The sequence below is a fragment of the Oculina patagonica genome, chromosome 14, assembly GCF_052425735.1.
Source record: "Oculina patagonica isolate OP01 chromosome 14, crgOcupat, whole genome shotgun sequence".
In the NCBI taxonomy this organism is placed as follows: domain Eukaryota; kingdom Metazoa; phylum Cnidaria; class Anthozoa; order Scleractinia; family Oculinidae; genus Oculina; species Oculina patagonica.
The window spans coordinates 17,422,781-17,445,115 of NC_135771.1; the positions used below are offsets into that span (position 1 = coordinate 17,422,781).

Here is a 22,335-nt window from a genome sequence, read left to right on the forward strand (position 1 = left end):
ATATCATTTTTTTAATAGATAAATTTTAAAGATTCTTTTAAAGCTCTGTAAAGTACTTAACATACCCCTAGGTCTTTGATAAATAACGCAGTTTAAAGGACAACAATCTCGCGAGCTAAAGTGTGCAAGGCTGGGAAGGTTAATTGGTGTGAGCTGGTATCCCAGGAAGAACGTACTGCCGGGCCGGTAAGGAAAACATTTTTAAAGCTCTCGCTTATAGCGCAAAGAGCTCGCTACACTCGGCCAGAACATTATGTGTCTTTGAGCCAAAAATACACTTACAGCAAACATAAAGAACGAATACTTTAAAGATTGATCAAAACAGTATCCTTCAGTGATGGATTTTATAGGCTATTTATTTCTCGAAATAAAATTTTTTATGCAGCTTGTGACGTATGCATCTCCCTCGTCAAACGGGATATTCTTCATGTGTACTTACATAGAATCGAGGCAAGCATGTTCAATTCTCTTTCGCTGGATGCCTTCAAAGAGCGAAGACCATTTTCCCCTCCCTCCACTCCCTGTTTTCGGTTTCTTTTATAGGTCAGTCTGGCAGTTTTCCCCTTAGCTTTGCTGGGCTGATAAATTTTATGTTTTTGTAATGTGATCTTTCAGTCACTGTTGTGTAAATAAACTGCCATACCTGTGGCCAAAAAGATCATAAAATGGGTAGTTGTGTTTTATCCCATCAAACAGAGCTTAGCCAAAGCAACACACACTGGTACTTCGAATAAGTAGTATTTAGTTATGAAGGAGCAAAGATGCACTGATAAAAGAAATACTTTGCAAAAAGAATTCATTTCTCCACATTCTACCGATAACAGGTACGGCTGGACGGACGTCGTAGAAGCACTTATGGACAATCAAAATGTGAAAATCATTAATATGCGAAACAGTCAGGGAAAGACCGGGCTGCACTTTGCCTGTTCGGAGGGACACGACTACACAACGGAGGCGCTCCTAAGACTTGGTGCTACAATAGACAGGTACTGCAGTGACGTTTAATCTAATTTTAAAGGGACTGTGTCACGGCATGAATTTAGTCTCCTCAATTAATTTTTGCCAAATACTTGCTATTAAACTTCCTCCCTGTGAATAAATTACTTATAAATAAATAATATAAATAATAATAATACTTAATTGACCACTCCCCCAATGGGGCTTTTCAGAGCCAATGTGAAACAAATATTTTAAATGAACATAACATGGTTAAAAATCCCAACTGGCAGGAGGCAGACCAGTTGACTATTTACAAGCGTGGCCGAGGAGTTGAACTCGGGACTACCGAGAACAAATCCAGCTAGTGGTCAGAACGGGACTTGAACCCGCGACCTCCGGATTACAAGTCCGGCGCTCTAACCACTCGGCCACGCTGCCTCCAGATCTTAATGACAAAATCATAGATCTTAATGACAAAATCATAGAAGTTGCAAAAAACCGAAACTAACTTTAAAAGGTTTTCAGCCTTCAGTCTTTCAAAAACCACCTCGCAATTCGTTTCAATCTTCTTCAATTGTTGTCCTTCCGTTCCCAATTTGGTTGCCATTTTCTAATGCCTAAATTTGGCTAAAATACGTGAAACAGCTCCTTTAAGGCCCGGTAATACGGGCAACATTTTTGTTCAACTTGTGAGTCTCGCAACATTGTTGCATTGCAAGTTGAACGAGTTGTTGCCCGTTTTACTACCGCGCGCTCAACTTGTCTCGCAACAAATTTCGGTGCTGCAAGTTGAAAAAAATTGTTGCAAAAAGTAGAACTCGGTTCTACAACATGTTGCTGCAGCTTGCAACACTGAAATTTGTTGCGAGACAAGTTGAGCTCGCGGTAGTAATACGGGCAACGACTCGTTCAACTTGCAATGCAACAATGTTACGAGACTCACAAGTTGAACAAAAATGTTGCCCGTATTACCGGGCCTTTAATGATCCTCGACTAAATGGCCAGTGTTTCCAATACATATACTTGCTGGGTTCCATGGTTTTAGGTAAAATTCAAGTTTGCTTTATGGTAAGGAAATCGGGAAGATGTTTAGTTAAATTCCGGTTGTTTAATTAAAGGGGCTATGTGACGCAATTTTAGTCAATTTCGGCACTGACCAACTGGTCATAGAATTAACTGAAACATCACAATAACGGCTTAAAACTGTAGAACTGAGAACTCAAAAGAAACACAGAAAGGCTAAAAAGCGGCATGGATGGGCAAAATTCGAGCAGATTTAAACGGATTGCGCTGGGTAAACTTGATAAACGTCGACCCGACCTTTTTTTAAGTTTATCTCAATTTGTATGAAAGTGTCATTTACAATGCTCAAAAATCAACCTTGTTTGTTATCTGGTCGTGGTTTGCCAATAAAAGACTTTTGTTAATTGCTTTTACTTAATGAAAATAAAAAAAAATTACCTTAAATACCGTGACCTAGCCCCTTTAATCAATATGGCTACCGCTGGACAACACAATCATTTTGTGTTATCACTATCCAGTCCTTCGGGGACTTGGCTGGGGGAGGGAGGAAGGGGTTTTCAGAAACCCGTCCTATTAAACTTCAAACCGCTTATGCTATTACCACCTTCTTTACACAGAATGACTTTGTATATTTTAGAGAGGTTTTGACTAAACTGTCGAAAGCAATTCGCATTTTCTTTGGTTTTGCTTTACTTTACTTAGCGATTGATTTAAAAACCCTTGGCACTCTCTAGCGATCTCAAGCAATCAGAAGTAAAACCAAAACCAATCACAACTCACTCGTGCACGTTTTCCTGTTCTTTGTGTCGGCTAAATGTATTTCTTCTAGTTTTGATTGGTTCACTGGATTGTCAGTGTGCGTTGTGATTGGTTAGAGTGATAACTTTGGTTTTGCTTTTACGACAGACAATCGAAAATCAATCTATTCTTTTTGTCCCAGGGATCAACATGAACGTACGCCACTTCATTTAGCTGCCATAAAAGGATCGTTGCCTTGTTGTGAAATAATTGTGAATAAGAGCGATGAACATTTAAACGACCTCGACAAAAACAAGGTACAATCTTTTTAATTATAACTTGGTTTTAGAACACGATAGTGAAAATAATTTTTTAATTGTATTGAGACATTGATCTTCTATGGTTACATGAATTACGTACTAAATACTGCACATACTGTCTGCACATCAGAGTTTTTTGAGTCTAATGCTTGCGTGCGCTTTGCGCATGCGCATTAGACTCTTTGTTATATGAAAAAAGCTGTTAGCAATCCCAAGGGAATGGTTCGGGATCGATAATCGTTCGCTGTAATGTAGAAAACAATGATCAGCTGCAAGAACGGACTCCGTACGGACACGCACGATTAGTTTCAATTAAAAACAGCCAATCAGCGACACGTGTTCCCACGCATAATTAAAAGTTCTTTCTCAAGTCACGATTATTCAACACTTGAACAGGACGAAATAATTTTCCAGTTAAGACATTTGTAAGCTTTTTGTGAAAATAAATCTTCGTTTTCAGTTCAGTTAAGCACTTGTTTTTTCGTCTTGCTTTAAAAGCAAGACGTCTTTGAGAAAAAATATTTCGACGGCGACTCGCGTTTATTTACACAATGCGACCAAATATTTATTTTGTTTTAAAAAATAGAAAACTTTAGGGACCATTCATTTTTTAGCAGGGGGGGAGGGCCGGAGGAATCCCTGTGTGTATTCAGTTGAAACTTTTTGGCCCTCCCCCTGTAGTAGAGTAAAAAAAGAAAGGCCCTCCCCTAAAGTGCAATATTAAATTTTGCGACCCCCCCCCCCACACACACACACACACATGCACCTCAAAAAAAATTCACATCAAACCTCTTTTTTTGACAGAGCTCCATTCCGCTGTGTTGCACAAGATTATCTTTGATCGCAAAAAAATTTATGCTACAGTCAAGCGCACGCCGTGAAATATACACGAATTGAAGCCCTTCTTCATTATGTGGAACACTACTCTCGCACGGCTAAGAAAGAACCACTCTTTAGCATCAGAAGTGACCTTTAACGGTCAAAAATGCGAAAAATAGCCTTCTAAACAAACACACTTAAGCACGGATCAAAACTACATTAACACAATTGGTCCATTTACGTGAGCCAATTAAAAACCAGAATTTTCGATCCTGCAGACAAGTACAAAAACGGCAAATCGATTGATTTCAAATCATTCCATGAGACTTTGACATAGCAGCAACTGATGAGGTCCACTGAAGGACCGAAACTCGAGTCTTGCTTTAGATAAACATTTGCCAGAAGAGATGGTTGCGGCATACTAGAGACTTCAAACGCAGTAATCAAACTGCCATAGAATTTATTTGGTGGATGCAAGTAACGCAACAAAACAGATCAACAATAATGGAGGTAAAGTTTTATGTCTTTTATAGCTCCCAGAGCGCAAAGCACAACAACTCAAACTAAGGGGAGCTTAAAAACAACTCAAAGAAACCATCATTCTCAATGTTTAGAGACTGCAGCAGGGACCGCGCAGGAAGAATTTGAGTGGGGGGGGGGGGGGGGCTAAAACGTGAAAACACAAGGGTGAGTCAGCTAGGGGGGTCCGGGGGCATGCGGGAGATTTGGATTTTAATTTCTCTTAGATCCCAGAAAATGCATTTAAAATTAAAAATTAAACGTTCAGCACTTAAAATGTTGTGTTAAAAACTGACGAAATGTCGCAATAAAGAAAAGTTGCTTCACAAAACTTTCGATAAAACTACTCAAGACACGAACTTTTCTCACCGTGTTAAAGTACTGGTAACTGAGATGTTACCAGAAAGCACAGTTTCATTTCATTGTTACAAAATGAATAACCTTTAGCAGCTGACTTCGAAAATATACCGTATCGTCTTATAAACCAAAGCCATTTGTTCGGATCGAAACTGACCAATGATGAAACAAGCCTTTTTCATGAGAAGTTCGCTCTTCCTTAAAGAGCCAGTTTATAGTAATATAAAGGACATCCTGATCCTGCAGTATCATAAGATTACTCGATTATAACTGAAACCTTTTGAGACAATAGTCCTCGTTTACTTGTTCTTTATGTATCTATGTTGATAATAGTAACTGCTGTTACTTTTGTCCTTTACAAACTAAATCAACAACGCGGTGTTCAAAAACCAAATGTTTTTAGTAATTCTTCGTTTCTTTTCTTGTCCATTGTAATTTTTTTGTACTGTAAAAAAGTGGGGGGGGGGGGGACTAAAGCCCCCCTAGCCCCCTCCCTCTCCGCGGTCCCTGTGCAGTAGCCTTTAAAAGACTCGGATCTTTATAGACCCTCACAACTGTGGTAACGAAACGTTATCCTACGAACTAACCGCCACTTCAGAATACGAGTTGACAGTTAAAAATCCACTGATCCGATACACAATATAGACTACAACATTCCTTTAAAGGCTTTTAAGAATCTTTCAACCAACATGATCCGATAAACCTAACGAAATATGCCACAGAGCTAGCAAACACAATGGCATAAAGATCATCACTGAAACAGCTCTAGAGAGCGTTAATCAAATCCTCCGTTAACAGACTGAAGGCTAACATTTAGCAACCAGCGGGAGTCGTGCTTGGCCTGTCACATTTTATATCACTTAATATTTATTGAAAATAAAAGATTTTGATCTGGATTAAAATGCAGTGTTTTTCTACGCGACCCCCCCTTTTCAAAAACAAAAAAAAACGATGACCCTCCCCTTTTGCCACTGTAAAAAATTAGTGACCCCCCCCAAGATTCCTCCGGCCCTCCCCCCCTTCTAAAAAATGAATGGTCCCTTACCTCGGTTTTTGTATTTAAGTCATTCGAATTTTGACCAATTTTTTTCTTTACAGTGCAAACAAAAACCTTCAAAAATAAAAGATGTACATGGATAAATGTAAATCAAGTTACGCGACTAAATCAAAATGCGTTTGTTTGGCCGCTTTGCAGTATTACACTGTCCCGGCCTTTGCCATACACTGAAATCGAATTTCATGCTTTTACGACTCTCAGAGATCTTAAGTTCTTCTTACAGCTAGAAAAATCATAAAATGGTTACATTGATATGGAAGTGATGATTCGCAAAATTTGTACATCATGATAAACAGTCTTCGCTCCTGTGTATGGTAGCTCGATAATAATTGCCTAGTTTCCAGCGTTCAAAAGGTCATCATTATATTGACGTGAGCATTTACACCCGTTTTTAGGAAAATCTGTCACTAAGTGCTTACAGTACAATGGAGTAACAGTCACTATTTCAAGTGCTTTTATTGCAAAATCTGTTTCAAGAGTCATCATCAAAATGGTGAAAAATCTGAAAGAAAACGATGTGAAGTTCTTCAACCCTTGTTGTAATGAACATGCTTTTTGTAAATCGTCACGCAATCTTGTCCAAATGTTTAATCGTTTCTGCTTTTACGGACAATACGTAAGAAGTAACATCAACTCCCGTTCATACTTTAAATTTTGTGAAGCATATAACATTTATGACTGTTTCGTTTTCATCCATAATCATCCACGATGCCCCTAGCTTGCTATAAGCATTTTAAATTAAACTCCCGAACACAAACCTCTAACTAATTTTAACCGGCTTACGAAAACCGCGCAATCTGTATCACTATGCCATACGGCATTAGACTCATGTCACCCTTGGTGACCTATTTTTTTAAGTTTGGCTGCCATCTGTAATCAAACCCAGCGTCTGGAGTTCTTAATTCCTTGCACCATTGACATCTTCTTCTCTAGATCTGATACTGGTTTTTCAAGCTTAATTGGTTTTTACGGGGTTGAGATGCTAGCCATACGCCCCACGCCAAACCTTCCTCCTTCGACCGGGTAGCTCAGTTGGTAAAGCGCCGGACTACCGGGACCAACATTCAGGGCCTTAAAAATAACTGAGGAGAATATGTTATGGTCAGCAGGGGACGTAAAAGAACCCACACACTTATCGTAAAGAGTAGGGCATGGAGTTCCCGGTGTTGTGGTTTGGTCTTTGCCCATGAAATGCTCGAAGATATTAGCTGTAAAAGCTATTCTGAATCCGAGGGTAAAAAAACATGATGTGTTATCTTGGCTTTGGACCGGCCATTGTTGGTTTACATAAAATCAGTCCAGTTCGTCCCTTGATGTGTAAAGGATGTGTTTGCTTGTTTATTTTTGCTTTTATTACCTAGCCATCATTGGAACACAGGAAAACTAACAAGTGAACTTGTTATAAATCACAAAACCGTATTACTACGGCCTGGGTTAAACGCCGTACTTTCTGATAAGTCGAACGTAATGTAAATGAGCAAAAACAATATAGCTTTTGCTCATTTGCACGAGTTTGGCTTATTAAAGGTACAGCGTTTAATAAAAGGCGAAAAGTTATCCAACGGAATAAAGTATTCCAGTTATTGATTAAAAGTTTTCTTTTCTCTTCTGCAGAACACAGCTATGCACCTAGCGGCAATCAATGGTCACCCAGGCGTGGTCAAATATTTCCTGTCACTTCCAAAAACTGTCGTTCAAAAGAACGGAAATAATCAAAATATTTTGGATATTGCTGTCAGTTCACAATTCAGAGAGGTTGCAACAGTTGTAGCAAAACACGAACGGTTAGTATTGGGGACTTCTCCGCTTTCTTTGGCTGTTTTATTTCGTTAGTGTTAACGGTCCTTCACGGAAACTCTTCCACATGTAAACGGCTATCTTCGCAGTCATTTTCCGTTGATTTTTTTATCTTAATCTCTAGATTATTTAGTAATATAATGACTCACCAGGTGTCCGTCTTATGGAGGTGTCCGTCTTATAAAGGTTTCCGTTAAGGGAGAGTTGACTGTATTACAAATGTTCACAATTAGTGCTCCCGAGGGGACTTTCATGCGAGAGGGGCGAGAATGATCTTCTCTCGGAATTAGTTGCCCAGGGGTGTCCAAGACTGAATGCCAATATTTTTTCACACGAAGGTATCTCTTAAGGTTAAAAACGAAAAATAAAGAACCGCTGTCGTGTATGTTGGTTGTTTTTGTGGGTAAGGCACGAAATCTTTAAAATTTCTTCGTAGCTAAAAGCCATTGATGACAACGTCTTTATCGTCCGTTAAGTCAGCATAACTTTTATTTGCCTGTCTGCTTTAGAATGGTAACGTTAAGGAGTCAAACAAAGCTTAAGGTGGCTCCATAGGGTTTCTTGACCGCGCGAAGAATGGGTACGAAAGGGCGAGCTTGAAATGCCGGCAAATCAAAACAACGAGCGTGAAATTTTCGGCGAGAAAACGCGAGACTTGCTTCCTGCCAATGAAAAAACACCTGTGCTTTCCTGTGTTGAGCAGATTAAAGAGTTTACAACACCCTAAAAAGGTTTTTACAACGTCCGCGGTGCTTCTGGCCGCTTTTGTGAAGTTCGTACGATCGAAAGCAAAAGAGAAAATAAAAAATAGTCTCCGCGATTGTGAGATACTTCGAGCAGAATTTCAGAGATTCTACTACATAAAGGATAAAGGTATGTCTCTAAGCAACCTTGGGGTTAACAGATATTCGCACAAAACCCGACAACAACGGGAAACGCTCGTCTTTACTCATCAACTCGTATGGTTCGAAAGTTCGCGCATGCTCAAATAGCGATCTTGGACAATTTCTATTCTGATGACGTAATTATTATTCGGGCGAAAATAGAAAATTTCCCCTTGTAATTACTAGAGTTTCCTTCGGTGAAATTCCTTTTAATTTGGCATAGATGTGATACCTTTTTAACTGCCCCTTTTGCCGTTTTTTTAAAAAAAATTTTTAAGCCAATTTTTTTTGCTTAGTCAAAAAAACACAAAATAGCCAAAAACGCGAAAACGACCTGGACGACCCCTACTTTTTTTGTTTTTAAAAGTTATTTCTCATCAGATTCAATCCGTTGGGAGAATTTCAAAAATTTTCACCGAAGAAAATTAAAGAAATTTAAGATCAAAGCCATAAAAACACCAAAAAATAGGACTTTTTGAGAAGATGTAGCTCAAAAACAAAGGCCGTTATTTTAAAAAAAGAATGATGCACAACATATTTTAGTCCTTGTTTTTAATATTTCGGCAGCTTTTATTTAAATAGTTTAAAAAATAACGCGAAAATGATCTCTTGATGGGTATCACTTGTGCGCGCGCCGTAATATCTCAAAACCCTATGGAGCCACCTTAAACCAAACCCAGACCACACCCAGATTGGTCTCCTATAGGGTTCAATTTAAGTTTTCTACGAGCATCACCGCCCTTTAACCGTGGGCGAGTCATTTGGCCTAATGCTTCTGACTCATCCCCAGTGTAAAAGCCCGCGAGTAAGAAGCTAATTTTTAAGAACCTTTTAAGCCTAAATTTGAGAAAAAGGTTCTTATATTTTAAAATCAATTAAAAATGTCCACTTACTGGATCCTTTTTCAGACACCAGAGAGCCTTATCTCTTCAGTTGCAATAGAAATGCAAATGTTAAAAATTATGAAATAGTATTATTGATACAATCACATAAATATAGATAAAATGGTATGCAAATTTCATATAAGGAAAAGGTTGAATACCACTCAAAATTCTCTTCGCATCAATGTAATGTAAAATAAGAACCTATAAAGAACCTAAATAGCCTAAAATTGGGCTAATTACCATTAATGTTAGAACCTGTTTAGGCTAACTTGGGAAAATACAAGTTCCTACGGGCGGGCTTTACTGTATAGTGTCTTTCTAATTTCAGGTGGCAGGAAGTAATGTCTAAGTGCTCCACAGGGTTGGTCACTGTAATGCAGGTTTTGGTTCAGAGGATGCCAGAAGTAGCTGTGGTAAGTGATATAATGCCATGAAATGCGACAAAAACGGTTACGCATTTCAAATGTACTTCAAAGATTTTTCTTGGAGTGAAAATTGTAAAAATTTTAATATTGTTTATAGTGGACTTGCACTTAGCTTCATATCTCTTCGAGACGGCTAGTTTACAGGCATGCTACTGAAACAGAGGATACAAATATTTTAAATGAACATAACACAGTTTAAAAATCCCAACTAATAGGAGGCAGACCAGTTGGCTATATACAAAGTGTGACCGAGGATTTGAACTCGGGACGACCAAGAACAAATCCAGCTAGTAGCAGGGTGGGGGGTTTGAACCGGGGACCTCCGGATAACAACACAAGCACCCTAAACCACTTGACCACGCTGCCTCTTTCGGCAGGACATGCCCCGTTTTTCTGTCGTGTAATTCATCTCAAGTTGGCCATGCAGGACATGAAGTAGACCTTGCGCCCTCGAACGCAATTTTTAGTTTTGGATCTATTGATTAAGAAAAAATCAACTATATATTGTTTTTTATAAAATAAAATCATGTTGGGTCATTTATATTAGCAGCCAAAGACTGACAAATCTCAGAACCACGTGGTTACTATTCTAGCTTGCGATTATCATGCAGGGATTGATGGCGCCACTGGGTTTCCAGTCCTGCTTCAATCCTGCACGATATTTGTATTTTAAAAAGAAATTACAAAATTTTTCTCTTAGTTCTTCCTGGATCAGTGCGTGGAGGAGAAAGGAGATCCAGAGTCTGACAATTACATGGTAGGCCCATTTGGAAAATTTTTAATGTCGACAAACATATAGCTATACTTAAATCTAAGTATCAACTTCATTATGACTTCATAAAGAAAACAACTCAGTAAAGGAACTCAACTTTAAGTTAGTTCTCGTCCTCCAGTTAAGGCCTGACGAGCGAGGGTTGAAGACGCGATGTCTGAGTCGGCAAGCGAAGCGAGTCGACAAGGAAACAAAGGAAGCAGCGATATTTATTTGTCAATTTTAAATATTAAAACAGGATATCTTCAAACCTTTCCAAAAACTATTTTAAAACAAAGCTGCAAAAATTATATTGAATCTCTTTTGTCGTCTTCTCGATTCTATTTTCTTTCCAACAATGCAGCCTATTCTGTTTCATATAAACGATGGCTTGTCAACTTTTATGCATATTTCCATGTTTATTTGTGTGTGTCTATTTCCGAAATATACCGAACTGTTTTGTTCGTTTAATTTTTGAATGAGTTTCTTGAAACTGAAGTTAAATAAACGTGTCGTTGTGTGGTTTTTGTTTTAAGGTGAGATATGACTTGAATTTAGTTCAAGGCCAGTATCCTGGAGAACCACTTAAACCTGACAAAAAATCGCTGCAGTTGATTAAGGTACATATGCTATCTAAATTACCAAATAGAATCAGTGATAAGAAACTCTTTTTCTCTCGCGGAATTTTTTCATTGAAAGTTAGCATGGGAGCCGTAAGAATGCTTTTCTCTCTTCTTCTTTAGAGGGTAAATAATTATTGTCACTTGACCGTTAGCGTAGAGTGATTTTCGATTGAGTGTTGTAAAACCAAAACCAAAGTAATCACTCTGACCAATGCAATCTTAAAGGTCTGGACGCAGACGATTCAGCGAACCAAGTAAAACTCGAAAGGGCAAAGGTTCGACTCTTATCTTGAGAACTCAGAATTTAAATTTTCATAGAATATTTTGTGTCTATAAATATGTAACATCTCTCTCACATTTTTTGTGTTTGTTTGTTATTTTAGACGATGGCACAATTCCGACGCGAGAGCTGCCTAACCCATCCAATCAGTTTCACGCTATTAAATATGAAATGGTAAGAGTGAATATTGAGTTTTTTATCTGTTGTGAACATACTACACCCAATTGCGATAAGGTCATAGAAAAAAGGAAAAAAAAATGTCAAAATGAAATTAAGCACATGCATGAAATTTATTCGTACAAATGGCCTCAAAATGCCTCAAAATATGAATAAATCAACTTATCTTGTTACAGCATAAAAAGTGGACTCAACGTGTGCAGATAAAAACTCGTAAGTTTTCTGTAAATGCTATCAGTTATGAAAGTACGCTAATTAATTCCTATTTAAAGTTTTCTTTTTTCTATGACAACGTTATAGCAGTTTGGTGTATATATGGTGGCAATTTGCCTAAGATGTCATTATCTTGCTTTGCAGCAGCAACTATAGAACAGAAAGGTATCTTCCTGGATGTTTCCTGAAGTGCCTTCACGGACGTTTCTATTGGGTCAAATTTCTTGTTTTATGCATACAGAATTTTTACCCAATCGTGAAGCATTTTTACCAATCGTCACCAGAGTGGTTCAAAGTCTATTTAGCCTAAAACGATCTTGATCGCCTAAATAAAACTCCATTTCACGTGTTTTCGAGATAGTAAAGGTTAACTGTTGCGTGTAAAACGAGAACTATGTGTCCAGTAATGTTACTAGGTTAAACGGGTGAATTAAGTCATAACTGACTTCTGTTGTTTTTGTTGTTGTTGTTTTTTCTTCTTACAGGAAGAAGTTTGGTTGGTTGACATTTGCTGTGAACCTTCTCTCGTACTTCGCATTTTTAATTCCGTTGACATCTTTGGCGGTGTACGGGCGTACAAATGAGGACACCCTCTGCAAGATAGACAATTCCACTGATTCTGGTTATGAGGTATATATACCACACTATTTCTATCGGCAGAGACCGCAATGCGCGCGAGAGAGGAAGGATAAAGAGGTTAGGAATGGTGGGGTCTTTTAAAAAGACAGTTAACGGGCTCAGTTTTTGATGATTTCTTGGTGGTAAGGGTCATGTCAGATGCTGCAACGTTAACATTAATCTTCCCTACAATAGTGGTGCAAAATGATCGCTTGGGGGTTTTCGGTGAAAACAAGACGCCGTAACTAATGTCAAGTCACGTGTTTGGTCCGTTTTTAATGTAAGCCCACCGCTGGAAAAACTGTTTGCTGTGAAATTTTAGCTTCTCTTTCATTGTTTTGAAATATATAGTGCCGACGTAGGACACTGTCGCTTTAGGCAAGTTTCGTACATTTTGTTTCGTCGTAGTAGTCGAGAAGTCAAGTTGCATCAACAGTGCTTAGTGCAGTATTTTCTTTAAAGGCAAAGTGTAAAAATTCATTGCCGGATGCTGCAGTAATAGCACAAAGTTAAATTTGCTTAAATCGTGCTACGCTTGTTGCAACGAAAACGTAGCGTATATTACACTCTGTTACACTGACTTCCGATAACGAGAAACTTGCAGTGCAATAAATTATGAGAAACGTTGTCAGAAAAATTGCCATTGTAACAGCATTTTTATGGTATTGTTAAGTTAAACGTGCTACTAATAAATAAATGTCCTTTGCATTGTTTCAGGAAACTTGCACAAATTCAGATGTGGTAAGTACGCCTTTTTAAAACATCAACACTACTCTTTCTGTCATTCAAATTACCTTTCCAAAAATTCTATTTGTGAAAATAATTTAAAAGAAAATATACGTTAATGTGGGAAAAGTACTAAAGCCTAAAAAGTTTTTGAGCTGGCTATCAAGAGAAGATGACCCAAGAGAAGGAATGCCAGTGACCCATAGAAATCTCTATTTAGAGTCGTGGAATATTTTCCAGTTTGCCGCGGAGAGGTTGGCTTCGAGTAAACCAATTAAACTGTGTTTTCTTCGAACAGACCTTCCAAATTATAACTTACGATTTGCTATTTGTGTCTTGATAGACACGCTTTGTATAGGAAATACCCCCTCTCGCCTTAGGGCACCGTCTCTTATATTAGTGTTGCATAACGCTTCAGTTTACTTCACAAGCGAGGACTGCACGACCTGTTCAATAACCAAACAAGGCCAGCCTCCATTATAGTGCAACTTGCTTGGATAAATCTGCCTATTTTATTATCTATTAAAAAATTAGCAATGGTATATTGCTATTCCTGCGTTTTGATTGGTTAACAGGCAATGGTACATGAACTCATATATGGTATGGTAGCCGATACGCATCAATAAAAACAGCTGAGGAACTCAAATATTGCAATTCTTTGGGCGTTTTTAATAAAACAATTATTCCACTCGCCCTTGTTGAATATGGGATCGTTATAGTTAACTCGGCGCTACGCGCCTCGTTGGCTATCTAACATTTTATATCCAACGCGCGCTCGTGGAATAATTGTTAAATAGTCAATTGCCTAGACAAGACATAGACATAGACAAAACTTTCTTTAAACATGGTTAAAAAACATCAGTATAAAAAGATAAAAAAGATCTATAAAACTGTTTTACGTGTTTGCTGTGTGATGCCCGTTAAGGAGAGAAAAGTCATTGATTCTCTTTCAAAAGCTTGCGAGGGTTAATGGCTTACGTAGTTTAGACTGCAGTTCATTCCAAAGAACAGTGCCGGAAAAACCAAAACTGCGTTTAAGATACAGTAACAATAATTTGTTGATATTTTCTTTTGCTTTTAGACAACCCAGCTTCTGAGCGCTGTTGTTGTGATTGCAGTTGCAATTCTTATGGCCAAGCATATCTTTTCACTAATTCGCAAGGTAAAACAGTAATTGCTGAATGTACGGATATTGCTTTATTTAGGATTAAATGACGAATCTACTACAGTAGAACCCCGGTAACTCGAACTCTGAAGGAAAACGAAAAACCGTTGGAGTTAGCGGGGTTTCGAGTAATCGGGGTAGATTGAATATTTAATTTGCCAAGTTAATAATTGATAGTTTACTGATTTTACAGCGCTTCAGTATACAGCACAGTGCAAATTAAACTTATCTCGTCAGAAACTCTAACACGATCATAAATTCTTAGGATAAGAGTAGAAAAAGGCTGTCAAATACGTGATCTGTTTTGTTGCTCTAATCAATGGGCAACCGTGGTGAGTTGCAAGAACCGGGATTCGAGTTATCGGGGTAAATTTGACCCAAATTTTGATCAAGGGAAACGAAATTTAGTTCGAGTTAGCGGGGTTTTCGAGTTATCCGAGTTCGAGTTAACCGAGTAGAAATGACTGAAAAGTGAGTTCAAATCCAAGGGAAATGGAAGTTTGTTCGAGTTAGCGGGGTTGTTCGAGTTATCCGAGTTCGAGTTACCGGGGTTCTACTGTATACCTATACCTGTTGTCAAGGCAAAGGAACGTGGCCTTAAAAATCATGTACAATCTAAGACAACAGGATATTATTTTACAATCTGTCAATTCTGAGCTCGTCACATGCACCGTTTTGGACGCAAAAGCAAAATAAAACATAAGTACTTCAAGGTTTAGAAAACTCTGTTTTGCCTGGTGTGGGGTAAAAAGTGGATGCGCTGATGTCAAACCTTTTTACAGCAATACCCAAATTTCCTGACTTTTGCTAAAGATATTAAGACTTGATATCCTTTAGTGGCAATCTGCACGTGAGGTTACCGTAGAAGTTATTTCCTGCAATTGGTGGAGTGCTATTGTTATAACTAAAAAATAAAACAAAGAAAAAACAACAACAACAACAACAACAACAACAAAAAACACTATTGATTTACTTCTTACGATCCAGGCATTTTTGAGACGTTTCCTAAATATGTAATGATTTTCTAATGTTTTATTGTCCTTTTCAATAAGAAGAGCTATAAATTTCCTTTGTATTATTACTTCAGGGCAAGGCATACATACTCAACATCGTAAACTATGTGGAGTGGTTATGCTATATCGCAACCATAGTCTACGTCATGCCAACGTGTGATTGTAAGAAAGGTTATAAGCAGGAGGTGGGCGCGGTCGCCATGTTCTTTGGGTGGATGAACCTCATTCTTTACTTCAGAAGGTAAGTTGTGGATTTTTAAGAAAACCTTTGGGTATTGAGTGGGGCTTTCCACAAGTTGCTCGGCAACTTTTTAGCAACTTTTCATATTTCGAGCACTTTTTTCTCCTTCGAGCAACTTTTTTCCTCTAGAGCAACTTGTTGCATTTTGAGCAATTTCCAGACCAAAGATCTCCGAAGATTGTCGGAGTGTTGTTCAAAGGCCATACGAACGTTAATGAAGATTTATGAAGTTTGCCGAAGATTTTCGAGGCACATCTGAAGACGTTTCAACTTTCGGCTCATTCTGCATTAAAACATTACAAAACTCGTCAGAAAACATTACGTCATCGATATCTTCACGATTTTTCTCAATTAAAGAAAACCTTGTTATTTAACAAATTTTCCCTTAAATATGTTATTTAGATCCCTTTTTGCTGTAAAATTGTAGAAAACTGGTTAGAAATCTAACCCTCAAAGGGACATTAGCATATATTTAGAGAAATTCTTTTGATTAGAAGCATCGTTTTGGTTTTTTTGGAGCAACTTTCGAGCAACTTTTATTATCAGGAGCAACTTTTTTGGATTTTTGCAGCAACTTTTGAGCAACTTTTTGAGAAATTACGGGCAACTTTTCGGGAAATCTCGAGCAACTTGCGGGAAGCCCTAGTATTGAGGGCCTTTAGGAGGGAGAGGGGGGGGGGGAGGGTGAGGGAAGTCTACGTTCCCTTGTTCTCAACGAAAATTTCCTTGAGTTCCCGTCTTCCCTAAAAATATTTCTACGATTACGATTTTGGTTATCCCTGTTCCCTAAATACGCTCTTGTTCCCGTTTTCGCAGTTAAATTTTCTTTTGCTCCCAGTTCGCAAAAAGTTCGCAGTTTCTCTTGCTCCCAATTCGCAAAAAGTTGAGGGCTATGTTCCATTGTTGCCTGAAACCCCTCAGAGAGCCTCGGTATTCCCCTAGTTGTAAGTGACGCAAAGCCTGGGTGAGAGGAATGGGAAAATATGTGTTGGAAAATCTCTGTTTTTATGTTATTATGTCACAGACAAGTGGCACTGTTCTAAGCCCCAAACATGGAGTTTTGTTCTGTAAAAAAATTCAATCAAGAATAAATATTATTGAATATTTGTACGACAGCATTTCGTCATTATAATCAATCAATCAATCAATCAATCAATCAATCAATCATATTAATCAAACTTTATTTATCGAGGGTTACACGTAATAGTTTTCCAACTATTACTGCAAAGGCACTTATTGCTCGAATGTCAAAAAGACCTTCTGAAGGTCATTTCCATCAGAAAGGGATCTATTCCTATTTACCCATCATTATCATTTCTTCAAACTCCAAACTTAAAAAGCAAACCAGAATGGATAATTTCTACATGTATATGACAAATGTTATGACGTCCACTGGCCAACTGTTTAGCCACCAGCGCCAAAATCCCCTCACTCTGATATAAGTATTATTATGAGAGGGACTGGGTGGATGGTTGGTTGGCTGGTTGTACGATCGGACGCGCCAATGCATATGTGGCTTCTCAATTTTCTTTTCCCTTTAAGATTGTCGTCCTATGGCCAGTATGTAATTATGCTGACTACCATGTTCGTCACCCTTCTTAAGGTGAGAAAACAGTACACGCATAGATAGACAGACAGATAGACAGACAGACAAACAGACAGATAGACAGACAGACCAACAGACAGAAAAATTGAATAGATATCGGACAAACAAAGAGACAGTTTTGTGACCTTTCACGACTTTCTTCTAAACATAAAAAAACTTTAGGAACACTTAACATTAAATGCCTTTGCGGGCGCACGGGACAGACTTTGTTTTAATAATTGGTTATATTTTGAAGTACGCGCGCCCATCGGTTGATTTTAAGTTATGAAATTAGTGACGCGATACAGGTTTGACGCGATAAGTTTGTCGCGTGTGCGGAATAAAGGAGATTTGGGATTTTTGAGTTGAACCGGTTGCTGTTCTAATCGTATCTATAACAAGATTCTCGATTTTGATTTTTTCTGCACGCGCCTATTTTGTCGCGTAATCGGCGCGCGATCACGTGGGTGTCCAATTACAGGTATCCAATTTTAACAACTTCAAAATGGATACCTGTAATTGGACACCTACGCCATTGGCGCGTCAATCACGCGCATTCGAATGGTTTTTTTTTCTTGCTGTTTCCTACTTTTTGTACAACCAATTGAATTACCTTTAACTTTTTCTCACAAAAAAGTTCTCAAAGACTTCCTAACCTCGAATTTTGTTATTGACACGATTAATTAGTAATTGAACCTCGTGTTGTACAATTCAGAGAGTAATCGTGCTCGTAATTTCAAATCAAAATGACTCGCCCGATTACTCCCTGAATTGTACTCCACGCAGTTCAATTACTATTACTTAGTGCTGTACCGTTTTAAGAGTGGATTTTGTTGAAATTTTCGGACTTTTCTCCGTGTTCGGGAAATCGCCTGAACAGACGGACATTCAGATAGACATAGAGAAAGAAAAACATAAAGATTAGCAGGAGGTATTAAGTCCTTTAACTTCTTGTGATGTACTTCCACTCCTATAACTATTCGTTGTTTTAATGTAAGAATACTCTTAAAGACAAAAGGAGAGTCAGACATTTAGACAGATCATACAGACACACTAATAGACGATTTAAAAGTTACACAGTCATATCTACAAATACGGATGGGCAAACACACAGTAGGATAGGAGGGATGCCCTACGATTTTATGCGACGTAGATTCTCTTCTATAACTATGATTATTAACTATTTTCCCATGAGGGTAATCTTCAAGACCCTAATAACACGTTCGGATGACTGTAAACATGGAAATGCGTATGGTAGTTGTAAGGGACGGACCATTATTTTTTTGGAGGGGGGGGGGGATGAAAAATATTGAAAAAAAATGTTTGCAGGGCCTGGAAAGACAAAATAAATTGTTTGCAAAAACGATATGTATAACAAAAAATAGTAAGAATTTCGAAAAAAAATGTTTGCAGAGGTGCACAAACTAAAAAAAAAGTTTGCAGAGGAAAATTTTTCAGAGGAAAATTTTTCATCCCCCCCCCATGAAAATAATGGTCCGTCGCTAAGCGCCAAAGGCATATAGAGTGATTTTAACATTCCAACTTTCTTACAAGTTTTCCACTTTCCACTAGTTCACAATCTTAATTTACAGTCGAACCACCGTTAACCGACATCTCCCGTAAGCATACACGAAGTCATTGTCCCATCACATACAATCACTACATTTTTAACCCCCCCCCCCCCATAAGTGGTCCCCTCTACTAAGCGAATTGTCTCTTGTTCTAGTCCCAAAGTTGTCCAAGTACGTGAGGTCTCACTGATTCTATTTATTTTTCAAGGTCCTGCTGTTGTGGATGTTGTTCATTATGGCATTTGGTTGTACATTTTTTATGATCATGGATGCAGTAAGTTTACTTTATAGCTACCCTATTTATTCGATTAAGTACTCTGGGCGCTGATTTTATTGACCTTAAGGGTGGGCGCTTGTTAAATTTTCGTCATTTCAGCAAGTAGTAATTTTCATTTGGCACCCGCGGGGACTACTCCCTATAATGGCCTATACGGAGAGGCTCCGCCCGAAAGGGGTACCGTTTTCAGGCTTCAGGTATATAAAAGGGTAGGGATTTCCCAAGTTTAGGTATTCGAAAGGGTATGGAAATCTATCATTTACGTTTTTGAAAGGGCTTTTAATTAAAATATTTCGAACAGATGCAATTTATGGCTGTATTATTTCAATTTATTAAGCGCTACTTGAAAATGTCAAGAAAACGTCATGTTTTAAGTCTATACCATGACTTTTAGGTATATGAAATGGAACCTTTTTTCATTAAAAGGTATACGAAAGGGGTACAATTTCTGGCAAAATGGTATATAAAAGGGTAGGGGGTAAGAGCTCGGGGCGGAGCCTCCCTGTACAAAACGTTTTTGGGTACCCCCCGGGATTTGGCAACGAAACCTTGAATGATAACAAAACTTGAAGATATGCTTAAGCAGAATTTTAACTGTTTATTTAAAGTTTCTGTAAAATACTTAGAAACATCGGTCTTCGGAAAAGTCTTTTAGTAGTACTTAGTTAACCACATTGAACCCAATTGTCACTAAGTTCAATACTCTTCTTGTACACTTCAGGTTTTTTCAAAGGCGTGGGACGGGTTTCGCGCTTATTCGAGGCTGGGCGCTTATTAGCTTTTACTACCGATAGGGTGGGCGCTTATTCGAAGTTGGGAGCTTAATCGAATTATTATGTTAACTGAAGTGCAAGAACAAACAAGTGACATTCTCTTTTAATCATGACACGAAAAGTTGGCGTGGAATCACCTTTGAAATTGGGGTAAGAGTGGCAAAGGCCGTGTTTGGCAAATCGTTGGCATATCTGATTTCAGCAAAGACCGTCCATGATTTTGATCAAAAATAGTACGCCTTAGACCTCAATCATAACTCGAGTCAAATAAATCTTTGATTCATGTCAAACCTGTTTTCAACTTTGACGCGCGTCAAATCCCTATCCAACTTGGGCTTGTTTATCTTTGATCGACATCTGTGTCAAATTTTGCCATCCAAAAAAAATCAAAAGTGAGACAAAGCCAACTTCTTGTGCCTTTACAAAGTGCATAAATGGGTACCAGCGAATTTAATGTTTGGGGTAACTCTTCCATGGAAGCATCCCATCCAAGGGGGAGTAGAAATACACTTAGTCGCTTCATGCTACAGTAGGCATAAATAGATTGTGCTCGGCAACTTTTGAGCAACATTTAGCGTTTTGAGCAACTTTCTGTAGTGGCAGCAACCTAAGGCAACTTTTGCCTTCCTTGGCAACTTTTGAGCAACAAATTGACATAAAACCGATCCAAACCATAAAAGGTCGTTTCATTTCGAAAGATTTTTCTCATTTTTAACTATTTTTTATCTTTTTTTATTATTTTTTATTTATTTTTTTATTTTTTTATCTATTATTGAAGTTATGTTGAGTTTAAAGAGTATATTAATTACAACAAAGTATTTATATTTCTCACATAACAATGGATTTTTGGCCTCTTTTAATGATTGTAGGAATATTTAATGAAAATGTTTTAATGGCAACAAACAAACAACCACGTTTTGAGTATTTATCTTAAACAAAACGACTCTAGAGAGCAACTTGTCTAAATTTTGGTGGCAACTTTTTGATATTTGAGCAACTTTAGAGCAACTTTTGTGTATATTGTGAAGCAACTTTTCCTGGATTTACTAGCACAATCTATTCATGCCTATGCTACAGAAACCGGGATAAGCTCGTACCCAGACTTACCCACCTCACACAGTAGTACAGCTAAACTCATCGCCTTTGTTATTACCCGCTGTCACTTTTTGCTCACAAGGAAAATTAGATATAAACAACACCGACTTTTTAAGATCCTGAACTATCATTCATCAAAAACAACATTAAAAGGAAATTATCAGAAATAAAAAGCCTTACAGTGAAACGCCGACGTAAAGAATTCCTTTGTGACGAGGTCTCCGGGTTAAGGAACGTTATTCTTCATCCTCTCCAAAACTACTAACAGTAAATTTAATCGGAACAGAATCCCAGTATAAAGAACCCCCACACATTTTCCCATTCTCTTGGTACTTTTTTTATATCGGATATTTGCTGTATTTTGATTGGGGGGAGGGGGCATGGAGATCTGATTTTCCCGCTTCTCGTCCATTTACTCGCGGTTCCCGCACCCTCCCTTAGTAATTTTCGACTCTTTGTGTTATTTCTACTGTAAAATATTACAAACTGTTGGGCAATTTTTCTCAGTTTCTCCCGCTTCCCGCCCTGTCTTCTCCCACCTTCCGTACCCCTTTCACCTCCTATTCTCCCGGGCTTCCACCCACCTGCCGCCCTCAAATTTGATTCTTCGCTGTTCTGGCCCGAAGAGGCAGATCGATCTGCTAACTCAGTTAGTTAAACGTCAGTCGAGCAACGAAATTATTTAGATCTAGAGGGAAAGATATAAACAGTTGTTGAGCGCAGACTTATTGTTATACACCAGTAGCCACCTAATGTGCTAAATATGGTGGGTTTTATTTTTTTTTCAGGAACACTTTGGCAAATTTTCATATGCGCTAATGACAATGTACGTTATGACGCTGGGAGAGTTAAACTACCATGATGACTTCTTGCCATGGGATGAATTAGCTTTCCCGGCCCTCACCAATGTCCTGTTTGTTGTGCTTGTTCTTGGAATGCCAATTATCATGATGAATATGCTGGTAAGATTTATAGAGGATAAATCCTGGTTTACACTGATAATTTTTATGTGACAATTTTAATGTGAAAAATATATTTGATCGTGTAGATGGCACAGCAATTATTTGTCAGCAGTCCAAAGTTTAGTGCGCCAGTAATAAACTTGGACAGCAGAGATACGCGTAAATTTACGCGCGCACAGTGCTCAGTGGGAGTTTGGGAGAATAGGGACCACATATACTGACGCAATATTTGCCACATTTTATGTGACCATTTTTGTCTCATCTACGCGAGCAGATAAAAGTTATCACATAAAAATTGCCCCATAAAATTTGCTCTTGTAAACTCTTGTCAACTGAATCAGCTTGCCCGATGATGTGGCTTATTGGGTTTTCAATTGTTTATTCATAACAACAAACATTTTTTTAAACCTGGAGGCAGGACTTAGAGCTATGTTATTTTCTTATAATTTACAGTAAAGGTGGCACTGAGCTCCAACTGCAAAATGTTCTACAAATTTGAAAAA

General features: G+C 38.2%; 1 protein-coding gene and 1 non-coding gene across 3 annotated transcripts in view; one reads left to right on the forward strand and one right to left on the reverse strand.

Moving 5' to 3' along the window:
* Positions 1 to 22,335, forward strand: part of LOC144638607 (transient receptor potential cation channel subfamily A member 1-like) — a 43,989-nt gene that overhangs the window by 16,728 nt on the left and 4,926 nt on the right. For both annotated transcript variants that reach the window (XM_078497806.1, XM_078497807.1), the window contains exons 13-26: positions 825 to 986; positions 2,903 to 3,017; positions 7,387 to 7,556; positions 9,666 to 9,750; positions 10,463 to 10,519; positions 11,050 to 11,133; positions 11,520 to 11,590; positions 12,292 to 12,436; positions 13,142 to 13,165; positions 14,232 to 14,312; positions 15,403 to 15,569; positions 17,112 to 17,172; positions 18,934 to 18,999; positions 21,659 to 21,832. In XM_078497806.1, the coding sequence (XP_078353932.1) occupies positions 825 to 986; positions 2,903 to 3,017; positions 7,387 to 7,556; positions 9,666 to 9,750; positions 10,463 to 10,519; positions 11,050 to 11,133; positions 11,520 to 11,590; positions 12,292 to 12,436; positions 13,142 to 13,165; positions 14,232 to 14,312; positions 15,403 to 15,569; positions 17,112 to 17,172; positions 18,934 to 18,999; positions 21,659 to 21,832 (1,462 nt within the window). The remainder of the gene's footprint in view (positions 1 to 824; positions 987 to 2,902; positions 3,018 to 7,386; positions 7,557 to 9,665; positions 9,751 to 10,462; positions 10,520 to 11,049; positions 11,134 to 11,519; positions 11,591 to 12,291; positions 12,437 to 13,141; positions 13,166 to 14,231; positions 14,313 to 15,402; positions 15,570 to 17,111; positions 17,173 to 18,933; positions 19,000 to 21,658; positions 21,833 to 22,335) is intronic.
* On the reverse strand, positions 1,305 to 1,377 carry Trnat-ugu (transfer RNA threonine (anticodon UGU)). Its single transcript has one exon. It is a non-coding gene; the product is annotated as a tRNA-Thr (tRNA).